We start from the raw sequence: 20,091 nt of genomic DNA, 5'->3' as shown, positions 1-20,091 counted from the left end.
CATGAGGTAACATGAATAAAAGGATGTACTAACTGTGGCAGTACACAAAACCTTGTCGCGGAGATACACTCGTTGCTAAGCAGTTACAGGTAACACAGGGCTGTTTCAGTTACTTACAGTGTTTCCCTGATATGACACGTTCTTTTAAGTATCTGCCTGCTAATATGCTTAAATTCTGTCAACATCCTCAGCATATATTTAAATTGGAATTTACATCATCTTTATAGCACGAAAAATATACATAAAATCACCCTCTTAAGGCATCTTTCCATAAAGTAATTTTAAGATACTCGAGGTTATTCATAGCTTTCCATTTCACCAGATGATAACAAAGCTCAAGAAGTTATATTTTATAGGACAGAGAGAAATATTCTCCTTTTATACGCTCCTTCAGTTTGCTGACATTCTACTACCTACTATTTGAACCAGTATGACAGAACTAGGAAGACTTTCTACAGTTTATTCTCTTTTATGATTTAAATGTTTCATAACTATACTTTCCTACAAATACTAGAGTGCAAAAGAGCTTTCATCATCTACTGCTCAAAATAAACCCTTCCCACAGAATTTATGATTACTGATAATAATCTATTCAATGAATAATGATGTTGATGATGGAACTTTTTTGTCTCAATTTTATACCCCATCATCAAAACATTTATTATTCCACATGCAGGACTATCTTTTCATGTGGCTATATCATCCATAAGTCTTCTCTGAATATCCTCAGAAAACAATAATTTTGCTTGAATTCCCAACACAGGATATGAATACTGGATTAATTATAAGTATCATATGTTGAAATTTTACACTTTCCAAAAACGTTTACACTGTGGAAAACAAAAGGGGGTCTGTCTGGACATGGCCATGGAAGCAAGGAAAAGGAAAGTAAAGATCTACTTAAATTAAATTTGGAGACTTCAGCATTTTTTCCTACCTGAGTACCCAAACAAGCAACCATCATATGAGTGAGAAGTTTAGCCGCAAACATTGCACACCTGGTGCAGAAAAGGTGGGAGATAATAGCCAACGTGAAACCTACACAGAAAAAAACAAGAAAAAAGGAAATTAGCTTAGGCTAATATACTATGCTAGATAACAACATATTTTTCTCATCAATTAACTTTTTTTTTCTGTAAACCAGTCATTACATTTGTTTATTATAGTTTGTCTTTTTTTTTTTTTTTTACTTTCGCTGACACAGTCTAAGGTAGATGCTTAATTATATTTTAAAATTGGTTTATTTTTTCTGCTAAAAAATTCTTTCATTATCGTTAAGTAAAACAATCAATTTGTATGAAGTAGGTGAAAACCAGAGGGTTTTCTTCTCTTTCTTTGTATTCTTTTTTATGGCTGATGTTTTAAAACAATCACGGAGCCTAGGCTGCTAGGGCAGTTTGCTGGGGGAGGATAAGCAGGGGATTTAGCTGCTTGCACTGTTGTTGTTATTCATACAGCGATGATCTAGTACAGAAGCCATAAACCTCACCAAGAGCAGACCCAGAACCCCATTTCAGTGCCTTAAGGTTAGACTAAGAACCCCTTTAGCTTTGGGACTTCTGTAAATGCCATCGTAGCGGTCAATGGAGTCATGATTGAGTTAAGCTCTCTGTCTTCTCCAAAGACGTTAGGTAGCAACTAGGCAGCAGAGGGTAATGGAGCTCTATATGCATGATATGGAATCTGTCTCCCTCAAATTATCACTTCTGAGTGTAAATTGTCAACCAAAATTGTCAAAGAGCTTTCAGGCTAGGTAGGAAAGCGAAAGATTTGACAAAGAGGACAACTGTACTGCTGCTGCTAGAGACGCTGGTGAGTTTACGATTTTAAGTTCCTTCCCCCAAATGAATGCCATCTTTCTCCTTTGCATGCTTCAATAAAACATCACAAGGAAACATATTTCTTTGCTGGACTTGCTTTTTCAACAGCAAAATTTGTCAGCGTGCAAACACCGGACCAGATGGCAACTTTAATGCCATGAAGTTAGTTAACATTCCTCCAACAGCCCTCCACGTCAAAAGGCAGTCATCAGTTACTAAAATGGCTAAAAATCAGTCTTACTGGTCATCAGTTGTTATTAATGAGAAAACGGTCTTAAGTCAACTGACCTGAAATGCAGATGAATCCAGAAGAGAAAAAAGCCTCATTGTATGACGATAAGTTATCTGTTTGGGCATAGACTGCGTAAATGGACATATGAGAACAAGAGCATTCCACGTAGTCTGACGTGTCATCAACCACTTTGCAGAACGCGCTATCAGACAGCCAGCTGCAAAACAAAAGGCTGGAAATGGAGTTGTGTAATTTACATGGTAACCAGGCTCGAAAATCCTTGCATCTCTGAAACAACAAGTTTTCTAAACTATTGCATAGGTCTTTTCTGTAATCTTTTGGGTGCGATGCTCAGAATAGCACATTTACTTGAAATTAAAATATTGTTTATGGCTTTTTTTTAACTTTCATTGTTAAAAAAAAGTGTAAATATATGATAATGAACATTTTCTTCCACTGGAGAATTTTTTTTTTGCTATGATTTTCAACCTTCTGCAAGATTTACAGGTCTGTCTGACTTTTCAAATAGCGACTTAATTTGTGCAATACCTTACCCCATTATGGAGAACACTTCATTTTATACTGCTACTGGTTGTTTTAAAACTATGATTTATGTTTTGTTTTCTTTCAGTGTTACTGAGCTGGTTTTGAAAAATGGTGACATCGTTAGCCATTTCTGGTGGAACTCACATCTGCTCTGTGACAATAGCGTCTAGGTAAAAGGAGAGCATACAGGTAAATTCTGCTGCACCTTCTTTCTGAAGAGAAACAGTTTATATCAGTGACAGACTGATATAATCCAGGCAGTCTAATGAAATCCAATCTAAACCAACTAGACCTCAGCAGGATACCGAACGTAATTCTTTCCAAATTCATTTATACCGTGTGAATGGGAAAGACACAGGCTAATCAAATAACGGAGCACTGAAGAAGAAAGAAGAATAAAGAAAACTTTATTCCATGTTTTGCAATGTTATGAGTAGCGACAAGAATGGAAAATGATCAGCAGTTCACCATTTCTTCTAAAAACCAGGAAACATCAACATAAGCTAGTAGCAGCAATATTAAAAAAAAACCAAACAACCAACAGCAGATGGCTTTTCTGTCAAAAAAGTAATAATGAGATCATCGTCAAAAATGCAAGGAAAGACTAGTTAAGTTTGCAGTAGGCAAATCGTTTGGGGTATAAAATACACAAACTCACTCTCAGCTCATAGAGTCACTGGAGAATATAGTATTAGGGGAACTACTATTGATGCTTCGTCTCACCTTAGTCTTCCCTGGACATTTACTTTTAGCATCTACTGACGAGAGTATACTGGTCTAGAGAAATCCCTAAAGAGCCCCTTAAGAGTTTTTTGTTGCTCAGTTACACAGCATCTTTCACAGACGCGAAGAAAAGAGTGGATATTAGCAAATTAGGAACATTCTGAGCCACTGACTTGAAGCAATACCAGAGAAGCAGGTTTAATTCTTTACGTTAATAAGAATGGACTTGAAGTGGTGTCTGATAAAGTTGTAAAGGGTACAAAGTCATTAATATTAACAAAGTGATGCAATTCTGGGAGTTATGGCCTGTCAGCATTGCCTAACAGTTCATTACATAATCTACATCATATTTTGGTGAAAAAAGTCAAGAGTAGAAGTCTGAAAAATGCCTGAGCTAGAATAACTACGCATTTTATTATATGGAAAGTTTATGTGCTAGTACAAAACCCAGAAAGGAAAGGAAAAAAAAATACAGATAGGAAATGGATGAATTTCAAACTTGCAAAGGATCTAATTGGAGTTATCACATCTTAGGCAAATACACAGGTTCACAGCAGAAACTGGAAAACTAAACAGATTAATAAAATAACCTTTCAGCAGCTTGATTCCAGAGGAGACATAGAGACTTTTGTGGAACAATCCGACTTCCTGTAGCATATATCCGATAAATTACTTCATTGTTATCTTTCAAAGGGTGTGAACTCCGACCCTTCAAACTCATAGAAAAAACCTGAAACACCACATAAAACGTAAATACAAATTTAATATTAAAATTCAACAGTCAGTGCTCATTTTAATCAGAGACACAGACAAAAATGCTCACATTTTAAATACATTCAAGACGTTTTGAGGAATATCTAAATTAAACTAATTTCTTGAAAAAATAAATGGCATTATCTTCAAACCTTGTTCTTCAGGGCAAGTTCTTTATCTCCAGTAAGGAACCACTGCTGACTGCTGTATTCTGTGAACTGCACAGATTCACAGCTCTCTTCTTGAGGAGGCGACAATACAACAGAGACCTCTAGTAAATGTTCAGGCACTTGAATAGAATCCCCATCTTTTCCATCAAATCTGTGTCCATTGATTTGCTGAGGGAACCAGTTGTGAGCCATTATTGCGATGTACGGGCAGCTGTCAAGGATGTTTTTACCTCTGTTGAAATGGAAAAGCAACAGGGCTGGTAAGTGGATCTGAGATTTTGCTATTCTTTACAGAATGACTCTAAAACGTTTTTGTAATTAGGATTTTATTCTTCTGCCATTTTTAGGCTTTATGACATTGAGTAGACAGACAGTTTCAGCTTCTGTGAAAAAAAGAGGGGCTGAATTATTAGGTACTTCAGATTCACCATTTCCCCCCTGGGTTTTGCTCACTATGGTCTGCAACCAAAACCCCTCCGTGGTAAACGAGGTTATCATAATACTCGTCCTTATAACTTGATGTAGAGATGAGTCTACACGAAGGAGAGGCATTAAATTTGATGGTCCTGCTTTATTTCTTATTCCCAACAGATGAGGCAAAATAACTTGGAATAAAAGATTTGAACTTTCAAGTACTGGACACTATTCAGGATACTGCTGATATTTATGCTATTTACTGTCTTTGGCTGAGATGGGCTTCATACTGCCTACAACTTAGGAAATGGCACGAAAATTTACATCTCCAAAAGAAGCTGATATAGAAATCTAAACCGTGCTGATTTTCTGAGGGAAAAGAAGGCGGGTTTTTTTCTAAATTCAACTACCAGTTCTTTAATAGACTCACAGTGGGAGAAACCCACTGTTTAAAACCACCTGTCTCATAAAAGAGCGTCATCCATTTCTGCAGTGACCCATTTCCCCTGCCCATTAGCCTGACCACAGGGCACTACGCACTTGCAGACAACACCAGCAATTTGGAACTACATGTAAAAACTATGAGCAGGTTTTAAATGTTCTTTAAATAATGTTCAAGTGAGCAAAACCAAGGACACAGAAATTACAGCAGAAATGTTGGGTTACTTACTGTCATCTAAGTCTTAGGGCATACATGATACAATTACATATTATTTTCTTAGTAAGATTAATGATCCTTTTCCAGGCAATATTTAAGCTAAAGGTGAATTAGTACATCCCAGATCTCCTGAATCCTACTCCCACAGCAACCCAGTATCAGCGTACCAGTTAGTTGTGACACCAGCAGCTTACAGTGCCGATACAAGATTGTGACAGTGCAACACATTTTCGTACAGATCACATCTTAGACGATAGACAAGTCCCCTCTCTAAAAAATGTCATTTAAACTTCGACTATATTGGTAAGTTGTCACATATTTCGAAAACACATTACGAATTCAGGTGTTCTAACCTTTCTCCTGGTGATCCACACATTATCCCCGTCAACAGGGAAAACGCAAACTTCTCAGTCACCTCGGCAAGCAGGCTATATCCTCGCGTGTCCACACGTTTCGGGCTAGCCAGGGCACAGAGTATCTCATAAAAAAGACTTCTGCTTTTATCAGTGAGTAACTGTTTTTCACCTACATCTGTAACCTAGCGAGAGGAGAGAAAAACAAACATAGTTTTATGCACAGAAGTCTGCTTATAACATTTCCTCATGTTAGTGTAGTTAAGTCCTCCATTTTTATCCCGATGTTCATTCTGAAAGTTCACAATATTTTTCCCACCTTGTGATCACTGCTGCCAAGGTGTGAGACGCAGTCTATGTCAAAACTACACAAAGACATACTTACTAATAGGGATTTGGTTATTAAAGAAACCATGTGGCACTTTTCACTCTTTCACAAATTGAAGATTGTGGAGTCCTGAGAATTTTTGACATTATTTTCTCTGTTTTCTGCGTCAAAATGGCAACAATCACAAGTGAACTGTTGCTTGTTAATACTGTTATACTGCCGTGTGTCTAGGTATTTAGTAATTTTCCAGCTCCTCTGCATTCTTCCCAAGTCCAGAAGAGCCAGAAAGGCATAAAACTGGTCCCAGAGTTTTCACAGAACTTAGTGCAACGCTGCAGTGTTCGGCTGCTCTGCCAACCCGACTCCCAAAGCTACTGCAGGTAAAAAGACAAGCTGCATGCCTGGTCATCTGGCACAGCAGACTCCAGCCAGCCCTGGCAGGCTTTGCTGGTGTGTTGGCTGCAGACAGCAGTGAAGATACGAGCGCGCCTTGGGCCTCACTGTTTTGTGCCAGGGCTAAAAAAACCAGAGATGTGGCCTGAGAATCAAGAAACCATAATAAGCTCTACGAAAACATGTCGTGAAAGGGAAAATTGTGCACAGCAGAAAATCCTGAGCTATAGGTACACATGCAAGATGAATACTGGTTGCTCTTTTTGACCTATTTGATTTTTTATTTCCTGCCACCATCCTAACTAGTGGCAAACTTCTTCCCTGACTGTGGGACTTCATAATTTCTATTTTTACCTTTGCAGTCTGGGCCCCGAGTCATTGCTGTGGACGCTAACCTCGATCTCATCAGGCCTATGTGCTATTACACTCTTATTAAAGTCATTGGCCGTTCACAAAGAGCAGGGGATATTTACCTTATCTATTATATGTGTCACAGCAGTAAGCTGCTCTTCTGTAGTTTCTGTAGCCACTTTGGCGTTCAGATTCTGGAGGACTCTGTGTAAAATGGTGTCATCAAGAGGCTGATGCAGTTGATCGATCAGCCCCCAAACTGGCAAGGAGTCCAAATCTGAGACAATGGTGACGTTAGCAATACCATACACGTCATCTACTCTGGCACCGCCTGTGGGATTAGAAAGTACAACCTGGAAACGTTTAGGAAATGGGTTTAAAGATGCCGTCTTTGGAGTCAGGGTCACATCCAGAAAGGTATTTCTCTGTCCAGGTTCAAAAGTCAATAAACCTTCAGATCTGGCAAAATCTTGTCCTGCCACAGCTGGAGATACGAAGGTCCGACCAATAGGTTCAGGTTTTTGTAGCTCCTTTAAAACAAACCAAAAGAGTTTTAGGTAACATTATGATAGATACAATTGTTCAAAATCAGCTGCTGTAGAACACACATATTTTAAATGGGTAAAATTTAAATATAAAAAGAAGAAGTCCCCTTTAAAAATGCAGTTAAGAATGACATAACAATTACATTAAATGAAATACCTCCCTGAAATACCAGTCTGTCACTTGTGGTTAGTGACAGCCTAGGGGAAGAATTATATATATTGTCAATAGTAAACAGGATCCCTCTCTTTCTTTTCCAGAGAAAATTTCACAAAGCTTTTCTGTGTGAATGGATATTACAGAAGCGTCTGCACATCTGTAGGGTGAATTCCGGAGGGTTTGATGCAAGTTTATGTCTGCAGCATGAAGTCCCTCAATTCAGGGTACAGACAGGAATTACAGATATATGAAAACTAAACAAAAGGCAAGCAAAGGTTTTAGAAATCTGTGCCCAAACCAATAGCAATTAATCATATTTTCAGTCACAGTATAACTACTTAAACGGAGAACAATTCATTTAGGTCCAAAGGAAAAGCAAACACCATAGAACAGACATACAAGGCAGACAGATGAACTTATCTAGGAATGCTCGTGGCCTCTTTTCCCTGTGAAGTTGCACTATTTTTACCTTCCTTGAGGTTTGCAGATACTGTTTCATTCTTCACATTCTTGCTCTTTTTGTCAGTTGCCATAACCTTGATATTCTATCTGGTAATATAATAAACTTCCCTTAAGTCGAAACTAACATTCTAGGCTATTACTCAGCTGTGTGATTTTTCAATAGTGTCAGTTCGTTTAGTAAGTACAGATCGTATACTGACTGTTAAGTAATCTTAAAAAGGTCTCCTACTGTAAAAAACCAAGGATTTTTATTTGTGAAATACGAGACCCCTTTTCTAAGCATTTAGTTTAACTAGTAAAGTTTACTTATGGAACAAATCAGACATTTTTTTGAGTTTGCAGGAGAACGTTGTAAATCTATGTTGTGTGTATCAGTTCAGAAGAGCTCTAGAACACGATCATGTTGATTTGTGCAAATTCCAGTGAGAAGTTTCCTTTTTTTCATCCCTTCCAATTGAGAATTAGGAAACAGGGAAATAAGTGGTCATAAAGGCACTAGTGACAACAACGTTTTAGAAACCTGTGTCCGGTTCCAGTCAGCGCCTCACGGTTCCTGTCTGCTGTGACCTCTTATTTTACAGGTACCAAAAGTACCAGTACTTTGGTACTTAGCCATGAACCCTCAAAACCTAAAAACATCCAAAGAAGGGTTGTTACATAAAAAGTACAAACAAGGAATTGCGTCCTGTATTTTAGCCTAAATATACACTGGACAGTAGCAATTTCTTCTCCATTTAACAGCTAAGTTATAATGAACTCTTGACCGGAAAGAACTGAAAATTCGTTACCACACACTCTAACTAAAACAGTGTCCAGCTCCTGTATAATAAATGCATGGAAACACCATGGAATCCGATGCAGTTAAAATAGATATGCAGGCAATGTAACAATAGAATGCAAAACCTTTCATTATAGAGGGTGATGGAAGTATACTGGCCACATAAGGCTTTGTTATAATAACCCTCCCCTGAAATAATGCTTTTAGGTATAAAATCCCACATATTCAAAGTAGATCAGGCTAAGCACTATGCCAATGTGATGGCAAAATTAGAGGAATCCCTCTGGCAGCCTGTGCCCTGATGTTGCAGTCACAACTACAAGGAAATGGAAGGAATAGATTTTTTTGCAGCTGTGATACTTCCGCTAAAGGAGGACCTTCATCATCTGTCAATAATAATGAGGTTCTCATTTAGAGATAAAAGAGTCAACAGAAGAGTCTGGTGTTACAGCTGTAAACATAACAAAAATGAATGGGGATTGTAAAATTGACTTAAGCACATGAAATTTTCAATTAGAACAATTTTCAAATTTAGTACTTCAAGAACATGGAATAAAATCTGATGAAAGTACTCTTTCTCTTTTCCTAAGTGTGCTTTGTGTATTAATAAATTTGTGACCTAAACCAGCAAGTGTGTTGGTATCTGAATCTCGATAGTCATATCCATCATGATAAAAACTTAATTTCAGAGAAAGAAGCCTCATAAACTGGAGTCTCATAAGAACTTTAGGACAAAGAAAGAAATTCATTTAATGCCGGACCGACTGTAGTCTTTGAGGCCACCAGAAGGTACCATGAACAAAACCACTCTTAACAATGAAATGAAAACAAGGTCTTTTTACTAACGGAAAACCAAAGAGCTTAGATCATTTGGGCCCAGAAAACGTTTGACTGTTTCCTGAAAAAATTCTAATTATGGTCACGTTTACTTTAAAGAATGAACAATGATTTAATAATAAAAATAAGTTAAATAACAAAATTAATAATAGAAGTCTTACCTGCATGCTGTAGGTAACCATTGTGGTTATTGATGTACTCGAATCTCGAAGCACTTGCAGACTGATTAAGGTTGTCTTCTTATGAGCCACAGCAAAACGAGATCCTACAGCAAAATACACTAAACCACGAGGAGCATCACTTTCAAGGACTGTTATAAAAGCAAATCGGGCACTGTTGTTCAGTGCAGCTCCTGTGCTTACAGCATACAGCTCAACAAAAAAATACGTTTCCAATTCAGGTACCTGTAAACGAGGGATGATTTTCATATCATTATAAGACCTACTCATTACTTTCAGCTTTAAAAAAATTGATATATTCTTTTTCATGTGCAGTGGATTACTTCTACTAATACTTACCACAAGCATGCTTCTTGAAATGTGCAATACATACAATGAAATATATCAAAAAATACTAATATTGCAGCAGGCACCACTCTGTCGTGCAAAAACGGCATCTCATGTTTTCACATGGAACTTTATTGCAATCAAGTAGCTATTTATATACTATACGTATTGTGGCTGTAAATTTGCATTAAGACATGATGGTAAACTCTTAAAGAGCTCCATTTTCCAGATTATGGAGTTACAGAGCTGTGCATTTTGTGAGGAATTTGCCTTTTCGCTTTATTTTTGCCTGACAAAAAGGCTTGTACACAGCTACTTACCTGTGGGAAAAAATGCACAGAAGTCTAAGTATGCAGCTTCAGATCTGCAATTAATATTGACTGTATTCAAGTACTGAACTCTGGTAAAGTTTTGAAAAACATTTTACATACAGACTCAGTGTTTATGCACTAACACGTTTATACCTATTTTTACGAGCAAATCTCACTAGATCTGAATGCTTAACTGAATTTATCCAAAATCCCAAAGCCTGTAGATACTATCCGGTAGACTTTTGTGAGGTTTTCGATATACAGAAATCTTGTGTCAGTCTGGAAATACAGGCTATTGGATTTTAGTGTTCATATGTCAAAGAATAGGTCTAGTCAATTCTACAAACTTAATGCCTGTTTCTTGAAAATAAGGTAGCAATACTAAATCTCAATATGACACGTTGCCCTATCTTTGACTTTGTATCTACAACACGGACATGTACAACATGTAGACATACTGAGATTCCAGAAATAATTGGAAATACATCATCTGAACCTATTAGATGCACTCATGAATTAGCAAGCTAGCAAAAAACGTAGCCCTTTACAAGACAATAGCATTATAACAAAAAAGATGATAATAGAAGACAATTTTTTAATTAGTAAACATAGCTTTTTGTTTCAGCTATGGATTTTTGTAAATCCTGCTTTAATTCTAGGAAAGCAGGATACAGCTCTTATCTGATGAAGTCAGTACAACTGACTAAGTAAAAACTTTCAAAAGCTAGAACGCATCATAAGAGATATGCCATAAAAAGTGTAAAATATTTATTGCACCTATGTATTACTTCATCATTTCACAACATATTTGTCACTAATTTATAAGCTATCTTATGGGAGAAGAATTAGGAAATATTTAGGGGGTTAAATAGCACATATTTTTAATTGAGTCGTTAAGTAATTCTTTAAATGGAATGATGTTGGCTAATTGATGACAGGCACAAATTTACTGGAATGCCATGGGGAACCGCAGCCTTCCATTAGCACCTGTTAGCGTGGCACACGCTTGTGCTTCGTGCGCTACAACGGCACGTCTCCGCAGCTGCTGCGCTGCTGTCATTAAATAATGATATCATTCCTTTGGGCTAAACAGGTTCAAAATCCCAGATCACTCAGCCAGGCAGCCTGTGCCCCACTCATGTATGTATTTTATTCACTGGCTCTGTAACTTAAAGAAAACATCTGAAGATGAAGGAGGAAAATGGCCCTCTCACTGAATTAAGAGAATGTGCCTTATTCCCTAGTGGAAAATCACTATTTCCCACACCCTATATCTCGTATTATTTTCTAGAATATAGTCAGGAAAAACGTGGAAAACTTCTCATCTTGTCCTTTTCCATTCCCCAGACCTCAGCTTCGCCGCTAGCCTGGCTGTTAGGATAATTTATTGGAAAGTTTCAAACTCCCCACTCTGACAAACATTAATCCTTCCTTTCTTACGGGACTGCTCTAACCACTAGGTGCTCACACACAAAAATATATTTTCCTTCCATTTTCAATAAAAATGACCGAATGCTGTGCTTTGTGTTAATTCAGTGACGTCTGCATTTCTGAGTGCCAGCTGGGCCTCTCAAGGCACTTAGGCTTAGGCGTACCCGACTGACAAATGCCAACGGCTTTAGTGGATGACGGCTGCTGAACTGAACTCCGCTACTCACAAGCTGGATGCGCGCAGCGACAGATTTTTAGACACTCAAGAGATTCTTATGCAGCTTTATGATTGAGTAGAGTTTTCACAGATCGTTGCGCTAGATTTAGGCATGTAAAATTATGCACACGTTGCAATAAAAGTGGTTTTTTGTTGAATGAGGTGTTATTACTTCCAGGATATGCTTTCCATAAACCACCCTAAGAAGTGCTTTGAGAGATGAAAAAATTACTGCATGAAGGATGAGAGTCCAGTATATGAATATGCATCTCACTGAAATAACTCCTTTTTTATTTTTTTAATTACTGTTCTATAAAAATCTGAGATCTGCAGTTCACTCTTCAAATACTCATCTCCTTCCCACATTTTTACCAGTCACAATGGAGGGAGTACACGGCTGCAAATAAACATGTGTTTGCAGAGGAACTGAGCAGAGGTCAAGTTACCATCTTCAAACTGTGTCCTACACATCAGTTCCTCTGCATCAGAGGGTTTTTTCATCCTGATGAATTGCAATTCAACGCCGTAGTGCTGTACGCAAATGAGCAATAATGACTTACGTGATCAGGTTTTATTTCAATGGAGATGTTGCACACTGTTTGACCTGCCACGCAGGTAGTGGCTCCCACCACAGATACAAGTTCTTTCTCCAAGTTCGTGCCATCCTTCAGAAGGACAACGGCTGTTTTATTAAAGGTCACACGCCAAAAGATCTTCACATCTTCAAAAGCCCTATAAGCAAATCAAAAGAGTTTACATGTACCGAAGGAGACCACTATTGCTTTAGGAAACATAAACCACAGAGGTAACATGCATCTTATGGTATTACCCAAAACTTACCACTAGGGAACAAACTGCTTTAAGGTGAAAAATTCTCTCTTGTTATTTAAATTCCTTCATCTAAAATCTGTTTAGATTACGGAAAAGTAACACAGGAAGAAAATAAAGCAATTAAGGGCAGCCAGATACTTCTCAATTTTTGTTTCAGAAAATGTGAGATTAGCTGAATAGGAGACACTGGTGCTGAAGACAGGGATGTGCTGAAGTGCCTTGCTGAATGCCATTTGCCTGGAAAGCCAGGCAGAACTTGTCTTTCCTCCCAGTTTAAGGAACGTAGAGTACTCGAGCCTATTTGTTTAATGTACACATAAATGTACCACATATATATGTGCTAATTAGAAAAATCACAGTATCTGTGTGAGTGAAGACGTAAGCATAGTACTGATACTTAGGTATCTTCTTAATTGCTCATTTTAGTCTTCATGCCTACGTTACGTTACACAGGGAGATGAGAATTTTAATTACACCTTCAGCGGTGCAAATACTTCACCTTAAGCAAAACTTTCACACTTGCTGCCTTACAGCGTTAAGTCGGAAAATACTTGTTTTTTCCATTTCTGGTTTATAGCAGTACAGTGACAGACCTAATCACATTCACAACTTAAAAGCCCATTTTCCAAATTCTGGGAAGTTATTAAAGGAGCTGAAAGGCAAAGATTTATTGTAAAACTCTAGGGTAACCTCTTCCACTAACAGTAGCTGCTGTGATTCAACACAGCCTATTACAGCGTGTGGGAGGAGCCCTTGAATCAGCTGTTGCCTGCACCTGTTTGGTTGCCTCGCGACAATCAGCAGCACCTCCCTGTTTTCTGAGTCTTCATCAAGTACAAGACCGCTTTGTACTTCTGGAACGAATCCCAAAATGCCGTTCTGGAGATCACTTCCTGTACAGGAAACAGTCCATGAAAGTAATTAGCAAGCAAGTTAAACTGAGACTGAATTACAATTTTAATGTGGATAACTGCTAAAAAAATATAAAAACTAGGTATCAACAGCGTGCTACAAAGTACCTCTTGGGGATGCCTCAAGAAAATTTCTTACAATCATAGAATGGTTAGAGTTGGAAGGGACCCTGAAGATCACGTAGTTCCAACCTCTCCATATTTCTATTCTTAATTTACGCTCCATACTTATCTAGAACTTCAAATATTGGCATTTATAAATTTTATTTTTACCAGTAAATGCCAGGGGAGGTTTAGATTGGGTATTAGGAAAAATTTCTTTTTGGTGGAGTCACCATCCCTGGAGGTATCTAAAAGACGTGTAGACGTGGTGCTGAGGGACGTGGTTTAGTGGTGGTTTTGGCAGTGTTAGGCTGATGGTTGGACTTGATGGTCTTAAAGGTCTCTTCCAACCTAGATGATTCTATGAGTCTATGATTCTACACGTAAGTCTTTTTGAAAGTAAATTCCTTATAAGAGTCCGGGCACCATCTATGCTTGTATTTTCAGCAGCATTCATCATACTGACTGAATTCTGTGTCCCTCGACTCCAAGAGTCTAGGTGCTACGGTAGTTCAGAACAGTGTCAAAAACCTTGCTTATAATACCCTTAGGAGACACCACTCCAGCTATATTATTTTATGTTTACCATAACCCCTTAAAATGTATTCTTTCTAAACAGAGATGGGCCTCAGTGTGCCCCTAGATGGACATAGCTGGTTATGGGATGAAGACGGGCTTCCAAGGACAGCGTTCTTATTCATCCCACCCATGATGTTGAAGCCATTCATTTTCCCAAATTGTTTCATCAGCTTTTCTCCTGCATCTTGAATTCAGTGCGTGGAATTAGGGAGCTGCAAAATACTGCATTGTTCTCATGGGAACGTAAATAAATTCAGCTAAACAGCAGTGGAGGAAAAAACCAAAAGGGTTAAAGAGGGGAAAACTAATGTCAACACAGTGTCCCATTAAATCTTGCTTCTAAAGGATTTCTCCTTTACTGGTAGTGATGGATTTATTCTGCAATTGGGAAGGCAATCTAGTTCCGACATGGCGCGTATTAAACATACTGAAGATTAACAGATACTGTGTGTTTGCGTATTTGCATGCAATATATTTAACTTGCGGTATCTTTCTATCTGTACAGCTACACGCAGATACATGTTTCGACCCTTCTCCTTAATGCAGTTCTTTCCTACTCTTACTTTATGTACTCATTGGACTCGGGGTGTAACTCTAGAGCATATTAATACACTTCTGTGAGATTCAATACAGGCTCACATTCCAACCTGTGCCTATGCACATACTTCTTCGGTTAACTTGCACATACAGGCAACTGCTGACTTGCATGGTGAATTCTAGGGACGGTGCACACGAACGAAACGTGTTTTATACGATCTGTTCTTGCGCGCATAGTTTTGGTTGCTGCATACACTCATCCAACAGCACAGTTTAATTCTGGTTCTCAATATCTACCTTGTATTTTAAGACTATCTAAATAAACAAAGCTTCCGGTAAATGTTGGACCTTACGTATAATTTTCTTGATTAATCTAAACGGTTCCAATTCCCAGCTTGTTTCTGAAACTTAATCTCTACTGCAGTTAAACTTTGTTTATATTCAATTGGTAATTCTTATAGATATCTAAAAGCTAAGGGAAAATGGAGCTCTTACACCACTTTCTCACAGCAGCGTGTGGTGACTGAAAGGAAAACTCTTCCCTGATGTCTATGTCAGCCCATTTCTATCCTCCCTCCCCAGAAGCAGAGGACAACTCAACTGCAGATATGAATTGCATAGTATCAAGGCAAAAAAACAGAAACTGTTTTCCATACTTTGTAAAAACCCCATACAATGTAAAAGTGACAAAATGGCCAAGAAAAACAAAAAAGCCTGCAATGCCACTACACATGAAAGAAAAACACTCAAGATTAGCCTTTTCCTTCATGCAGTAAAACAGGACAAGAATAGATATAAGCAGCATCTCTCAATGTTTTTTTGAGCCATGTTTCTAAGGGATGCATGGTGGACTTGGTGCATTAGATGCTTCCTCTGATCTGGAAAACTCAAGATTTGGGAATAGAATACCCTGCTTATTATCAAAAAGAATTCCAATCTTTACATAAAAATTGCTATGAGGACATATAGTTATTTACTGTTATTTAATTCAGACGTATTTACTAATTTTCTGGGGGAAAAGTTATTACCTGCAATAATTACTGTTGCAAAAGCAGCATATCCATATTCATCCTTTCCTTCCACAATCTGAGCTCCACATTCAGGATCAGAGAGGAAAACATAAAACAATTCCTGTCCTTCAGGCTCATCGTCATCAAAAATTTTTATGGACACCATGCCTTCTCTTTCTCCGTCCAGCAAAGTCAGGGAGACTGACTGTTCCTCAAAATCTTCTCCTTCCATGGCCCATGTGAAGTTTGATTTTTCATAAACATTTCCAAAAGGATATGAATCCACTCCGCTCTGTGCACTTACCCCCCCAAAGGTTTTAACGGTTACTTCAATATCACCAGTAAAACCCTTGGTCCTTCTGATATGAAGTATCACTGTGTTGGGGGTACTGTTGTTGGCATCTTCTTCAACATAAACAAACTCTGGCCCCAAACTCAGTATTCCATGAAGAATATCATTAGCCAGGATACTAACTGTTGCAACACTGAAAGCTGGATTCAAACGTGGACTCCAGTCAGGATTCACAGGTTGAACATCCAAAATTTCCACAGCGGTCAAATTTACAAAAAAAAACTCCTCCATTTCAGACACAGAGTCATCAATTATTGATATTTCTATCACAGCATTTGTCTGAAATCGTAAAAACATAAGCTCCCCATTGTAGAGGGGTATAAAGTCCTCTAGAGGTTTGGCACTTCCTGGAATGGTCTGATATGTCAATTTAGTGAGATTACTTTGAAAACCAAACAATCTTTGGACATGTAGTGTGACTGCTTGAACATCTTCTTCAACTGAAACAGATCTCGAGTTAAGAGCAAATTGGAATATCCCCATTGGCTCAATTTCAGCTATTGTAAATCCTGACCTGAAACAGAAAAGATATCAAAGCCGAGTGAGGAAGTATGAAATGCGAAACGTAAAACACCAAGGCAGAGTAATTTCCGGTGAACAGTCAATGATGGCTGTAAGAAAGTGGGTAAAAAAACCCAAACGTAACAGTAGAGGGAAAACACAGCAATCATACAAGGCAGAATGTAAAGAACTTCCCTGAAAAATGTTTTTGGAATGATTGGATTGAGCAGCCCTCCACACGCTTACTGCCTCCTGAGTCAGCACAGGATACGGAACAAAGGATAAAGTAAGGCCTTCCTGAGAAAATGGAAAGGCAAAAGGGAGGTGGTTGAGTCACCATCCCTAGAGGTATTTAAGAAACGTCTATATTTGGCACTTCAGGGCACGCTCTAGTGGCAGAGATTGTAGGTTGTTTGGTTTTCTTTGTTTGTTTTTTTGTTTGTCTGGGTTTGGTTTTTTTTCGTGTGTGTGTGTATGGTTGGACTCGATGATCTCAAAGGTCCTTTCCAACCATGAAGATTCTATGATTCTATGAAAAGAAAGTGCGATGTCTTCCTACTGTGCAGGAAGATATATTACAACACAGTTGCTCCAACTAACACCAGTTTTAACCATCAAACAAACTTCCTGTACCAAGGCAAAACTGTGTAGTGGACAGATGCTAGCAGATCTACAGATTTAGCCAGGAAGCTAGAGAAGGAAAGGAAATTATTTTAAAACTTACACTGGGGCTTTGAAATACTAATTGTCCCCTCACAACGTAACTCAGAGCCATTTTTTCCAGATCTGAGGCCTATCATCAATACCAATTTAAGCTCTACTATGTTCATATTAAGTATATCCCTTTCTTATAGAAAATAAACACAGAGACTAGGACTGCTAAACCTTGGGTCTTAACACTTGATCTCTAGAACTGATCCATTATTCAGTGCTGGAGGCTACAAAATAGCACTAGAATTACACTGATTTAGGTTAACGCACTGGACCCTTTCCATGGCTACAGGAGTTAAAACCTCTTCAAAGTAAATGTCAGCTCTACCCGCTGTGGGATGTAGTCTGAAGTTTTCTAGGAAAGGTCATCCTCGTATACGCAAGGTGTTTGACTCACAGAGTGAACAGGTGTTCTGAGGACAGCAGTCCAGAGGACAGACAAGCCTAGGAGAAGGGTCAATCCCAGGGGCTGAGCCATCCGGTTCATTCCTTCCTTCCTTCAGACTGGCCAGAGAAATTGTGATACGGTGAAGCCAATACCTTTCTCCGTATGCAGTGTTACTCTATGTCCGTTCTTTTTATAGCACTTCTAGCTATGAATTAGTAAGGAAGAACGTAAAGAAAATAGTTTGAAGAATAGATAACAACTTAGCTGAGATGGAGAATTACATTAAACGTAATGGGTTTGTTCTTAAGGATAAAAAAGGGGGTTTATATAAATTAGGTATTTTTGGAGCATTTCTTGTTTCATTTTATTTATTTTAAACCATGTTTGTTACCTAAGATGATTTAAATATGGGGTTTTAGGGACACTAATGAAAACTGTTAGAGTTGCTTTCATTCTTCAGCTTCCTGGATAAAACTGTTGATCTTGGTTCTTTGTTTTCTTAACTGCCTCCATCATTCTAGACACATTCCAGGCACCTTGGACCCCAGTGATACGAAATAGACTGGAAATGGAGAAAAGCTGTAGTTCTGATCAGGTCAGATTTGCAATACTGACACTTGTGTCCACCTGAGACAAGGCACAGATTTACCAAAGAAGGCACTAACACTTGCTGGCTACCAATAATTGAATAGGGATTTGTATAAGGTGCGACCTGTATACAGGCCATAATTCTTAGAGGCGACTCAGAAGTATAACGGACATTCTTACCTCAGGCGAGCCCCACCAGACACATTGCTGTGCACTGCTGTTAAAGTGATGGCAAAGGACTCAAGTTTATTTAGGCTTGGAGTAGCCCGAAATGAAATTACTTTACTTTGCTCACCAGAGAAGAACAAAACAGTACCTGGAGGAAAAAAAGCAAAAGAGAGCACGAGTCAAAATAACTAAATAGGAACACTATTTTACCTGGAAACGTGCTGAGATAGCGACTTTAATGACAGTTCCCCTCCATTCAGGAAGAAGAAATCTGCATGATAAGGGTCTTTCCTATATAAATCTGTCCTTCAGGGGCGTAGCACTGTGCCTGCCTCCCAGATAGGTAGTTATCTTAGCTCTTATTTCTTTTTTTTGCTCGTGAAATAAACATACGCCTTACAGCTAAAAATCTGACCATACAATTTCATTCTAATGACTCTTCATTAACAGAGGAACCGTGTAGAGGTACAAATAACTTAAAGGTGGTATCATCACTTACGCAGCTCTCACAGCCGTTTCCTCAGACATGTACTTACCAAACGGAGGAGTAATATTGCCTGGCTGAGCAAAGGCAGTGGTTAGGTCCGGTGGGTATCCTGAAATCCAGCTGACTATTACAGAGCCATAAACTCCGTTTCTGGTTATGACAGCCTGGCCTGTCCCTGCTACAATGTCTGTAAGTCGTAAAATCACAGATTCAAAGCCAACCTGTGGAAACATAGCAGATTTTGTTATAGAAAACTGAATAAAAATGGGCAGTAACATATGCGAAAGCATACTGTATTTCATAAAGCAGGCGTTTTACAACAATTAAGGGTGCCTATAGATGGATGTATGTGTACGTATATTTGAGTGCGTGAATATATATACACACTTCCTTCACAACTCTTCCACAGTACTTCTAAGTCTTAGATTTCTGAGACTCAGATCTCAGGGAAAAGGAACCGGTATGACTAACGTTTCAGTACTGAGAACACTGAATGCAGCCTTCTCTGTCTGTGTTTTGAAAGAAAAACAAACCAACCTGCTCTGAACACTCACAGGGGACAGCTGTAGTACTATATATATATATATACACACACAGGTCTAAAATAAATTGTTACCTGTGTATCCAGTGAAAAATAAGTTGCTGACACATGACATTGTTGGCAAAATTATTCTTGCTAATTTGATCTACTTTTCTTTTTCTTTGAGCAGCAAATCGGACCGAAAAGGTAATTTGCATATTCCAAAATTAATGATAAATAGATACATGGTACAGAAAGACCATTTGGATTAAGTTCAATTACAAACTAAAAGACAAAACTGTGCTTCAAGACAACTAAAATCATTAAATAAAAAGGTCCATAAAATTTAAGAGCTAAAAACTCAGCACGCTATTGTCTCTGCCCGACGCAAGAGAAGGGAACTGTAGCACACACGCCGTAT

General features: G+C 38.4%; 1 protein-coding gene across 5 annotated transcripts in view; it reads right to left on the bottom strand.

The window, feature by feature from the left end:
* Nucleotides 1–20,091, bottom strand: part of ADGRV1 (adhesion G protein-coupled receptor V1) — a 291,124-nt gene that overhangs the window by 158,026 nt on the left and 113,007 nt on the right. For 4 of the 5 annotated variants that reach the window (XM_074570871.1, XM_074570873.1, XM_074570872.1 and 1 more), the window contains 12 exons: nt 19,200–19,371; nt 18,676–18,811; nt 15,974–16,821; nt 13,592–13,709; nt 12,546–12,717; nt 9,682–9,924; nt 6,864–7,271; nt 5,670–5,854; nt 4,227–4,476; nt 3,912–4,051; nt 2,109–2,269; nt 938–1,038 (listed from right to left, as the gene is read on the bottom strand). In XM_074570871.1, the coding sequence (XP_074426972.1) occupies nt 938–1,038; nt 2,109–2,269; nt 3,912–4,051; nt 4,227–4,476; nt 5,670–5,854; nt 6,864–7,271; nt 9,682–9,924; nt 12,546–12,717; nt 13,592–13,709; nt 15,974–16,821; nt 18,676–18,811; nt 19,200–19,371 (2,934 nt within the window). Of the gene's footprint in view, nt 1–937; nt 1,039–2,108; nt 2,270–3,911; nt 4,052–4,144; nt 4,477–5,669; nt 5,855–6,863; nt 7,272–9,681; nt 9,925–12,545; nt 12,718–13,591; nt 13,710–15,973; nt 16,822–18,675; nt 18,812–19,199; nt 19,372–20,091 lie in introns of those variants that run through there. The other variant, XR_012584987.1, reaches the window with a different exon arrangement.

This window comes from Larus michahellis, chromosome Z (genome assembly GCF_964199755.1).
Source record: "Larus michahellis chromosome Z, bLarMic1.1, whole genome shotgun sequence".
Lineage (NCBI taxonomy): Eukaryota > Metazoa > Chordata > Aves > Charadriiformes > Laridae > Larus > Larus michahellis.
The sequence above is the reverse complement of the archived record's forward strand: the minus strand, read 5'-3'. Positions and strand labels throughout refer to the sequence as shown.